Here is a 12,056-nt window from a genome sequence, read left to right as displayed (position 1 = left end):
CCCAAAGATACCTACATTTCAAAACACTGATGAATAGCAAGCTGCCAGCATCCAGTGAGCCAGGTGTAAAAAAATTACTCAACAATTCATAGTTTAATTGAAACCAGATAAAATCATTTGTGCAATAAAGACTGTACAGATGTTGACTAAAGAAAAGTTGGTATTTTTGGACAAATTACTGCATATGATATTTTCTAGAACACTCCCTCTTGAAAAGATAAAACAGTAATAAAAGTTCTCTCCAAAAATGCCCTTGTTTCTAATCACAAAGTGAAATACGCCTGTGGAAATATATCAGGTTAATCTCATGTTTCACGTTTTTAGTTGCTGTTTCCTTTAAAGGAAAAAAAAAAGTTAGGCATGTAGTGGAAATGAAGAAGTGGAAGAACCTACTCATGCATATATTCAGCACAGACTTTACGCTAACACTGCATTTCCTTCCACTGAAGATTTTATAATGTAAAGGAAGAGGCAATGATTTAACAAGAGTGAATGTTTAAGAATAAAAATGCAGTATTCTTCATTCATCATCCACCAGTAGACTGAGTTATTACTGAGCAGTAACAGTTTGAGATTTCCAGAGTTGCAAGGACATGGCCCTGCCTCAGCCTTCTTACTGCTTCACAGTGACAGAGAAATGTTCAGATAAACAAGAACATGCAGTAACACTTCTCACTCTCATCAAGTTACACAAATCAAGACTGAGCTGCAGAAGCAATGATATATGCATATGTATTAAATTTTAAAAACAATGTCCTTCACATAGTAGTACTCATCACAATTTATATTACTATTCTTTTCCATGTATTTTCCCATGTACAGCCAGCAATCTGCTTGCCTTGTGATAAGAAACTGCTATTAAAATCATAACCAGTCTTAATTTTTGGTGTAATAACATAATGGTCAAATATCTAGTGATCTGTTCACAAATTATTTAAAGATGAGAAGACAACATGGAAGTCCTAAATATATTTATCACCATTATTAATCATTTATATTACAAGGGCATTTAAAGCTGCAAATTGAGAGTAAGAACTTTACATTAAACTACTTGATTGTATGTTATTAGGATTAGTGATTAATGTTTTTATTTCATTTTAATGAGAACTAGGATTGAAAGTTTGTATATAGCAGAATATAGCTTCCACAGGAAAGACATGACATTACCCACAGGCTAAGCATGTGCACTGCTTTGCTAATAATGTAATTCCCATGCTATAAGGTTAATGTACCTGAAGTTCTGATGCTCGCTTCATCATCTCCAATGTGATGTAGCAACCAATAGAATGAGCAATCAGTACCAGCTTTATATCTTTTGATACATTCTTTTTGAGGAAGTTCAGCTTATGCTCTACTTGTCCGTTAAGTCCAAAAACATCCTCTAGCTCCTTAATATCTGTGTCTGAAACATAGAAGAAAAAAAGTCCTTTGTTTTAATGACAGGAATTTCAACTATCTCAGTTTTTCCACTTCTTTGCAAAACTCTGAAATAAATAAACTTATTAATTAGAAAAACCTAACAAACAAACTTAAAAAAGTAATTTTAAGTTACCATCACTGGTAAATACAGACTGATGAATCACATGTACAGGATGTGAAGCTGGAAAGGATACAGAAACATGTGGAGCTTCATGGCACATCATCTAGCATTGAGTTGCCCTTCATTTAGAACAAGACCAAACTCAAGGCATTAGTTCAGCTTAAACCAATTCAACTTTACAGATCAGGACCTACAACAGCAATACTGCCCAGGAACAAGAGTCCCTTTCACACTAATTATCATATATATTAGCATGCACTAAGAACCTGCAGATATCCAAAATCTCCTGTCTCAAAGTGTAGATGCAGAGGAAAGTCCCATGGAATGAGGAAAAATATGAAATGCATATGAGTCAATATGGAGCACTATCATTTACATAAACTACACCTATTTATGCAGGTTTTTATCACTGTCCATCCAGCTACAAGAAGGAAGATCAAATTAGAGCTTCATGGTTCTAGGTTACTGTACAATTTCATTCCTGTTTTATCAGGGACCTCCGAGAGGAGTGTGGGCAATCATTTATGATGAGGCCTTCACTACTCACTTCCTGACCAGCCAACAAGGATGATTTGGTGCCTGTAAGAATTTACAGCAATTTGGGCATCTTTACCTCTTGCTCATGAGGTGGGTGACATGGGTCTCAAGTTCCCCAATCTAAGAGGGTTCACAGATCTTTTTCTGATAGAAAAGTGCTCTACCCACCAAAGTACCTATTAAAGATACAGCACTCCAATTTAATCTGGACTACTTGATGGAAAAGACTGTAAAAAATATACTAAAAAAAAAAAAAGAAAGAGGCAGAAGGCATGAAGGAAAATATGCCTATGACTTATCTGAAAGAGGTGTACTGGTATTAGCATCACTTAATCTCTTAAATCCATGCTATTATCTCAGGGCCTGGTTTCATACTCCAGTTTAAACACTTGGATCTTTTACACTCCTTACATGTTTACCTGCAATGCAGCTTTAGCCTCAAATAAGCTAGATCTCCTTGCAGCAAGGTTCAGACACACGATGGGGACTAGCTCATTACTGAGCCATGGTACTGCAGACAGCATTTAAGTTCCTGGCAAAAGCCACCCACCTCTAACGTCAGGAGCAGCTAACACAGGTAGTTAACACACAGCCCTAACGAGCCCACCAAGTATGAAGTGTTTAATTTCCCACTTGGTTTCTTTTGACATCCTCTGCATCAGTTCCCTATGTGAAAAATTGATGTGGAAGAAAGTACCCATCAGGCAAAGACACTGTAAAAATACATTAAAGAGACTGAGAAGCACTGACAAACTACTGTAAGAGAAAGCTAGCAGCGTTACATCTATTTCAGATGTAGCTGGTTTTGTACCTGCTTGGAGAAAGTGATAGCAGAGGCCTTTCTGCCTCTGTCTGTGAACATAGTTCATCAAATTATAAAGGCTGACTGTTTTTTTTAATATGCATGTGGTATCAGTAACCTTAACTGCTAAAAATTACAAATGTTACTGTAGTGAAGTTATTGGGAGGTTGACAGTGGTAGTATTAATTGGTAGCCTAAGTGGGCTGGCACTATATTGCCTTTTTGATCATCTGTATGAAACATAACCTTTTGAAGAAAAATAATTGTTAAAGCATGTGTTCTGATGCCTCTTTTTCTGAGCTTAAACTAGCTACCACAGAGGTCACAACAAAGAAGTTCCTCAGTTAAACTAATATTTCTATTTAAAAGTAGTAATGACCATATCCCAGCATAATTTATAGTAGTTTAAATAAAAAAAGGGGTTTACTAAAACACATTCAAGGAATGAAAAATGAGAAAAGAAGTAATATTTTGCCTATTAAGCTTTGTACAAGTAATGGAAAACAACTTGTTCTGTTTTATGAAACCCTAAATAAAAGCCTAAGGCCAAAACATTGTTTTTAAACTTAGTTCTATCTTTAACAAAAGCTGTCTTTCCTACCTTTTATTTATTTACACAGCAGATTAACCTCATGCAGGAGCGGGCTGCCTACATCACAAGTCTAATTAAGGGTATATATAACACATAAACCACAGAACACTAGAAATATGACAGCCCACTGGATACAGTAACAAGTGAGAGTGTATTATATGTTGCATATATGTATGTTATTGTGTGTTGGGTTGAGAAGGTCAGTTTTCCTTTGAAAACGTTTGTTGTCATTGCCATACTGTTTTACTCAGTCACTGCCGTCTCCAGTGATTTATCAGCATGTCTTTCAATGTTTGATTATCCATTCATAGATTTAACTCTTGAAAATAAGTGATTTTACAAGAATTTCAGCTTATTCCCAGGTTAGAGCAAGGGAAGAGGAGGTAAAGTAGGTGTGTAAGTCTTCTAGAAAACTTTTCATGGTTTACAAGACCCCAGAAACCATGCAGGAAACAAACCCATCTTTTTTGGTATTGTTCAGTCTCATAAGGTTAACAGCTGCTTTTCACTACATGAATTCAGTATCTGCTACAAGAGATGCACAACACTGCCGCAGTGCAATCAATAAACAATACAGCAAAGACAGCCTAACCCAGTCTCAACATTTTCCAAGTTAAGATAGCTACCTATGTTAGACAAATACAATTAATTATTTCAGTTATTTAAGACATCAGATTTAATATTTAGTTACCTAATAAAGAGCAGCATAGATAATCAGGGCAACTATTCATAGCTATTACTGACTTCAGCAAAGATGTGTCTGTTCAGAACCAGTTTTGCTGCCAAAGCAAGAACCTCGAGGAAGTATATGCATAGGGATTAAGAGTAGAGTGAAACTAAGGGCTTTTTCCTCCTCGCATTTGCCCAGATCTGAGTTTAGGACTTGAAGCATACTCAACTCAAGCCTGTGCACTAGTGTTTCCTTAAGGGAGCAGGGGAGAGCAGAGCTTGCAGAAGCTATTTTTAACTGAATGGGTTAGTTATGATTAATGATGATCACAGAGACCTGTTCTACTACACTTGGCCAAAGCATCCTCAGTGCAGCTCAGCTCAGCACCACTCGGGGTGAGGATGCCCAGATTCCCACCTCTACTGGCCCGTGTTACACACACGTACAATCTCTCCTAGACTGAAAGCGAGTCCTGACAGCCAATGCTGACCCCAAATAATTGTTTCAGCTGTTTAATATTGCTTTTCCTTTTCTTCTGAAATACTGGTTTGTTGTCAAACTAAATCACATTGGCACTACTAGAGAAGCCACAGTGGAGGATGAGTGTGCAGAGCGGGGTCTGGTGATCCACATGCTAAACTATCCTCATTACCAACTGACCCTGCACTCTTGTCAGGTGAAACTCCAACGTCACATAACCCTATACTGAAATATGCATCCTATTTTACTTCTGGACAAATATAAAATTGCCCACACTACATGTCAGTTCATGTTTCCCAACACAAATCCTACACTTCTAATAGTCCAAAATGTGTGAGAGGTTTGGAAGATTTATTTATTTATTTTACAGAATAAAATTGCCCAGGGATTATCCAAAATCAACATGAATTTCTTGGGTGGAGAAGCTTAAATAGGTTCTTTATATAAGCAAACAGACTTGCACAAACACACTGGCAGTCAGCTCAATGATGGCTCTACATCAGAGAAGGGACCAGAGTAACATCACCTTAGGTATGGAATAAATGGCATAGCTGAAGGGGAGCTCATTTAAGCAGTTTTCAGATAGTAGAAATTACACAACTTGTACCTTATACTGCAAACACCCCATCTGGGTTAAGGCACGTGATTTTAAGACTTTATTTAGGTAAAGTGTATTAAAAGAAATACTGTATTTCTTTATTTTCTTTGGCAAATCTTCTGATGTGGTTTTGGAAAAACAAATGCACTATCACTTTAATGAATCTCTTTTTCTGACCTCTGCTAAACCCACAGACTGAAACAATGATAGATTAAAATAACTTGTTTGCTCTAAGATTAGTTGACAAATTAATCTTGCTAGGAAAAAGGACTTTGCTTTTCAAGGGAAAAAGAGAAAATTGTTTTTGCTTGTTTTTCTGCTGTTGTATGCAAGGGAAATCCTTAGGCAGAAAAAAAGCATGTATCACTTATATCATAGAATCATCTAGGTTGGAAAGGACCCTGGAGACCATCTAGTCCAACCGTTTGCCTAGCACAGTTCCCACCTACAGCATATCCTTAAGCTCAAAGTCGACCCTACTCTTGAACACCTCCAGGGATGGGGACTCCACCACCTCCCTGGGCAGCCCATTCCAACACCTAACAACCCCTTCTGGAAAGAAATGCTTCCTAATATCTAGTCCAAACCTTCCCTGGCACAACTTAAGGCCATTCCCTCTTGTCCTGTCGCCTTCTACTAGGCTAAAGAGGCTCAAACCCAGCTCTCTGCAGCTTCCTTTCAGATAGTTGTAGAGGTTGATGAGGTCTCCCCTCAGCCTCCTCTTCTCCAGATTAAACACCCCCAGTTCCCTCAGCCGCTCCCCATACGACATGTGTTCCAGACCCTTGACCAGCTTTGTAGCCCTTCTCTGGACATGTTCAAGTAACGCTATCTCCTTTTTGGGGTGAGGAGTCCAAAACTGAACACAGGAATCGAGGGGGGGCCTCACCAGTGCCGAGTACAGGGGTCAGATCCCTTCCCTGTCCCTGCTGGCCACGCTATTGCTGACACAAGCCAGGATGCCATTGGCCTTCTTGGCCCTCTGGGCACACTGCTGGCTCCTGTTCAGCCGGCTGTCAATCACCCCCCCAGGTCCCTCTCTGACTGGCAGCTCTCCAGCCAATCCTCCCCAAGCCTGTAGCGCTGCTGGGGGTTGTTGTGGCCCAAGGGCAGCCCCCGGCATTTGGCCTCATTGAAACTCCTCCAGTTGGCCTCAGCCCATGGCTCCAGCCTGTCCAGGTCTCTCTGCAGAGCCTCCCTGCCCTCGAGCAGATCAACACTCCCACCCAACTGGGTGTCATCTGCAAACTGACTGAGGGTGCACTCAATCCCCTCGTCCAGATCATCAGTAAAGATGTTAAACAGACTTCAGACTGGAGATTCATAAAATTTCACCTTTCATTAAAAAGTCTCCAAAAATCACAGACTCTGTTTTCCCAGATAATTTAAAAAGATACTGGAGGCCAGATTCTCCAACACTACCCTCAAATCTGTGCATATAATTTCTGCACGCCTTTGTACTTCCCTAATTTCACAAGGGAATGCTTGCACATCTGAATTCCCAACTACCCTAGTCAGAACAGATGACTCAACACTGGAGCTTAGTACATATGGACCCTTGTCATGGAGTGACGTTAAAGGCTGTCCCAGGATCTGCTCATACAAAAGGCCTCCAAATTACTCATGAACAAGTAAGAAATTGTGTGAAAAGGTGACTTGTAATTATATGCCGTGAAGGAAAGGGAGGTAAAAACCACTGCCCTACCTGCACTGTTATCTTTTTCTTCCCTGGGTCGTTTACTCTAGGAGGCAGTACCAAGATATCTAAGGACAAATTCTAATGAACCACCCATATAAACTCTTGTGGTCAAGAATTTTCAGAACTGGACCTTTTACAGGATAAGGACAAGTAAATATCTGGGGATCAAACCAGGGGACTGGTTCAGGGACTGGACCGTCTGAAGATGATACTCATTTCAGCTGCATGACACATCATCATACTGTTTAATGTTAACAGTGAGGAGAAACAAGAAGGTTAAACACATGAAAAAGCTTTAACATCACAAGAAAGTATCAAGAGGAAGAAGAGCAAAGGGACAATATACTGAAAGGTCAGTGATGATATCAGAGTGTATGAAAAAGGAAGGCACAAAGCATCAAGTACAGCCAACCAAATCGTTCAGGAGAGCTAGCTTAGAGTCACGTCAAGTCCACTGCATGTGCATGTTGCATGTGCAACCAACATACAGGGCCAAGTGTTTTAGACTTTATGCCCCACCTCCTTTTTCTGCTACAAATACATACAGACACTGGTGCAAGGAGCAGCAGTTGTGACTGAGTAACTACTGTTTAGATGAAGCAACCCACGGAAAGTTCTGTCTTTGCAGAAAGCAACCCCACAACTAAATTACTTAGAAGGATTACCTGTTAAACTGGCATGCACAGTGAGAAGTCTAATTCTGGAAATTAAATAAATCATTTGATTATTTTTTGTTCCTACAGCAAAACACAATAATTCCTTACAATTGAATGATGCCATCTGAAAATGTTTAAATACAACTGTAAGCTTAAAAACTGAGATTCCAGGTTTGTGGGTCTAGTATGGGCAAAGGTGTTATAAAATACATCCACTAAAGATATATTGCTTAAAGTCTGAATGCTTCACCCAATCTTTCATCTGATTGTTGAACTCTGGAAATTTGTATCAGCAAGCGATAAAATGCCAAAGAAATAGGATAGAAACCATGCAGGAATGTTTAATAAATAAGAAGAGACAGAGAAGAACTCCTCTTGACACCAGGAACCAGGTATTAAAGCACTGTGTTTTAGATTAACCCTTAGACCTTAATCTGGCCCTGCTACCCTCAGGAACTGTTCATGCAACTTTTAAGATAAACACACCACTCATTAGTGTTTACTGGAGCAATTACTTTTTGTAAAGGTATCCTCCACAAATAAATCACCATTTACTCAAGATACTGAAGTAGTTGTATGTGTTATTTTTGTTATTAGTAAAATAACAAGACCTTAATTTACAAATTGAACTGCTGGTTTCCGTTGCTATCTACACACCTATTGCTGGGACACTTGTTTAACACCTAATCTGTTTTTCAAAGGAAGCTGTATTATAATTAAATTAGTACAAGCATAGTCTGACAGGATGAACTAATAAACATGACAAATACTAAACCCCAAATTTTTATTAAAAGCATACATAAGCACACTGAAATTAAGATATCTGTGAGAGACTTCTTTTGTATTCCCTGTCTTGCTTCCCTCTAGCTGATTAGAGAAACTATTACCAAGATATGATGAGATACCTTGGTATCCGTACAAACTTTGAAGTAGAATTTTGTTGGTTATCTACAATTTGGTAAGACAAACACCATTGAACAGTTTTGGGTTTTTTTTATTTGTTCTACACCAATCTATGCCTCTAGAACCACTTTAACATGTATAAATCTTCCAATTCATGTATAATATGGGTGTTTTACATAACATAGATTGAAAAGTTGTCTGTGTTCAAATGACTGCATCTTACAGTCAGTAAGCTGTGTAACTACAAAAAGTGCAATTTACAGGAATTTTCAAAATCATATTAGTTATTAAAAACAAAAAAAAAGTAAACCAAAGAAACCTTGGCAGAGTAGAGGTTAGAGAACCATCACTGTATAGAAGCAGATCTAAATTTCCATCATAAAAGTGACCTCAAGGAGCAAAAGCAAAGAGGTCTGAGCCTACGGGAAGATCATTGTTCATGTTATGCTTCTTGTTTTCTGGACATGCTGAAGCCAGGTGAAGGGCTCTGTGGATCCCTTCTTCACTTGCCCACACAAACCAAACTGGAAGGCACTTCCTTGCTGAGGCTGACTGCTATGTAAAATGTATCTTGATACAGGAACAAGTATAAAACTCATTGTGACTTTTTTAGTCTCCTGTTTTTTTTACCTCTAGGCTGCCCCTTTGATGCCAGCACACTACTTTGACTACTAAGGACTGCTTCTCAGCAGACCTAATTATTCTGAAGAAGACGAGCAGTAACAGCATGCTCTTGTAGCTGAGATGGTTGTAAAACTTCAGTAAGGTGACTCCAACACACCAGGTATCCCACTCAGCCACCATTTTACTTTGCAGAATATCCTCTATAAAACAAGTAACTACAGAACAAAAGAAAACAACAGTATGCCCTTGCTTTACCAGAAATTAGGCTTCATCCATTTTTTGCCCAGTTTCATAGTAATTTCATGTCTAGGTGTGCATGTCTACATTTGCAAAATAACAAATACTTTCAGTACTAGCAGCTCTTCAAAATCTTCCGGCAATTCTTCCCTCTTCCAATCATCTGAAAATGAATCAACTCTACCACAGTTTATTAAGGAAGAACCCCTGAACATAGACTGAAATAGTTAGGACTACTTATAAGCAAACAGGTACCAAACAAAACCAGTTAACACCAGTGTAGTGGGAAACTCTGAAAATGTTACTCTTCCTGGGGTGCCAAGGTCTCTGGGCATTCCAGAGTAACTTTCCAGAGTAAGAGCAAACACAAACCACCACAGCAGTTGTCAATATAGCTTGGCTCAGCCTTCCCATGCCAGGGGCACACCTCTCTGTCATTGCAAGAAAAAGATTAAAAGAGGGATTAGGAAGAAGGCAACAAAGTAGCCTTGCATTGGCAGAGACTTCATAAAAAAAGAGAGGAAGCAGAGCTCATCTAATCTACAACTACCTGAAAGGAGGTTGTAGTGAGGTGGGTGTCAGTCTCCCAAGTAACAAGTAATAGGACAAGAGGAAATGGCCTCAAGTTGTACCAGGAGAGGTTTAGATTGGATATTAGGAAAAATTTCTTCACCATAAGGGTTGTCAAGCATTGGAACAGGCTGCCCAGGGAAGTGGTTGAGTCACCATCCCTGGAGGTATTTAAAAGATGTGTGGATGTGGTGCTTAGGGATGTGGTTTAGTGGTGGACTTGGCAGTGTTGGGTTAATGGTTGGATCCAATGATCTTAAGGGTCTTTTCCAACCTAAATGATTCTATGGTTCTATGATTCTAATTGAAGATCTGTTGGTTGAGAAAATGAAGTAAATAGCAAGCCTTCAGGAAAAGTGTGCACCTAGGTGAGCACTTCTACCTGAAAGGGCTCCACATGCAGTCTGAGCCTCTGGATGGGATCATTGTACTAACAATGTCCAAGCAACATAGAGAAGATCTATCTTGCTGATTTGCTCAGTTTATGACACACAAAAAAAAAGGCTAGGTTGCAAAAATCATCTAGGCCCCCCAAAACTCACTTTGACTCTCCAAAAAGTCTATGTTACTTGCTTTCCTTAACTAAGAGGTGGATGGTGGTAGTGCTGCAAGTCCACCTTGTGTGTTTCCCCTACAGATACTCATTTCACATATGATCTGAAATAGTATCACCCAGTTTTGCAAGGGTAAATGTGCTTCACTGATATTTGAATTATCTTGCACCATCAGCCCAAGGCATGTGATGTATGAGTCTCTCAAGGAAAAAAGCACACAGAATATGTTCCTTAAGGAATTCTTTACTCAAAAGCATATCAGTATCAAGACCTTTTCATGTTTGGCCAAATCTACCATCTTCCAATTCAACACAGGGAAAATTCAGTCTTGAAACTGAGGCATGGAACTTTCTTACTGAATGAAGCAAGTAAAAGCAACTTCAGTGAACAGCTTACTTTAACAACAACTTGCATTTGTACAGTTTAACAATGGAAGAAAAAATAATGATGTACTGCGTATCACCAAGACTGGGTAGATACAGCATAGGAGGTAAAGAAAACACAGTGGCAATTGCTTGAGTGCTGAAGGGAACAAAAATGGATGACTATCACTTCACAGGAATTGATTCAGTCTGTGTATCATAAACGAGGTGCTGCGCCACAGTAGGCAAGTCCAACAGTCACACCTATTGAAAACAGCACTTCAAAACCTTGGGAAGTTTAAACAGATACAAATAGAGAAAGAGAGACTGAAAGCAAACAAGGGAGAGCCAAAGTTTGGAGCATAGTAAGACAGCTGGCCAAGGAGGACAACTGATGTTATTACACAGACAGGGAATAAAAAGAATTATTTCAAAAGCAGGAGAAAATGACAAGGACCACATCACAACATTAAGAGGGTGAAAGGGGATAAAGCAAGCAGCTGAGAGTACACCCAGAGGTGCAGTTATACAGTGGCACAAGGAACAATACAAAATCTGTACTTCACAGAAACTGGACAGATCAATGGGTGACATTTTCTAAGTGTTCCACGCGTTTACTGAATCCAAGCTAAAACTTTTTGTTACGCGAGTCCTTTTTTTCTCTTGAAAATCCACCCAAAAATTTTATTTAGAACTGTGGTATTGACATAAATGGAATTTTTCAAATAAGTATGACTTCAGAATAACACTAGAATAGCACTCATCTTTAGAGTATCACTAAAATACTACTAATACATTTCCTACTTCACTAGCTACTATAATGGCATTAGGGTGACATTCAGTATAACTTAGTCCTTCTTCTTTGCTTGTGTATATTCACCTTGGATGACACTATTTTAATAAAAGTATAAAGGAAAGCGTAGGTTCCTATCTTCATTTGTCCATGGAAATGTTAAATTTAATATCTAGAATAACTACCTCTAGTAAACAGATGCAAATTATTTAACAATACTGTCTAGCATCCTTTTTATTTTAAGAGTAAATGACCCACTTAGGCAAGCATCTGTCATCTGTAGCCTTCAAAAATGATGGATTGTAAGTTTTCAAAATTATTATCTTAGATTTCCTGGTACTGTAAACTGCTGCCACTCTGCTGACTGCAAAGAGCTATGTCAGTTTATTCCAGCAGGGAACGTGACCCTGTGCTACCAGCACTGTGGGCTGTAGCACAA

The 12,056-nt window shown here is 39.0% G+C and overlaps 1 protein-coding gene across 1 annotated transcript in view; it reads right to left on the bottom strand.

The window, feature by feature from the left end:
• Window positions 1-1,208: 1,208 nt before the first annotated feature.
• Window positions 1,209-12,056, bottom strand: part of LDAH (lipid droplet associated hydrolase) — a 42,558-nt gene continuing 31,710 nt past the window's right edge. Inside the window, exon 3 of the mRNA XM_026845766.1 lies at window positions 1,209-1,402. Within this exon, the coding sequence (XP_026701567.1) occupies window positions 1,224-1,402 (179 nt within the window). The 3' untranslated portion in view covers window positions 1,209-1,223. The remainder of the gene's footprint in view (window positions 1,403-12,056) is intronic.

Source organism: Athene cunicularia, assembly GCF_003259725.1.
Source record: "Athene cunicularia isolate RWA chromosome 3 unlocalized genomic scaffold, athCun1 chr3_part1, whole genome shotgun sequence".
Lineage (NCBI taxonomy): Eukaryota > Metazoa > Chordata > Aves > Strigiformes > Strigidae > Athene > Athene cunicularia.
The sequence above is the reverse complement of the archived record's forward strand: the minus strand, read 5'-3'. Positions and strand labels throughout refer to the sequence as shown.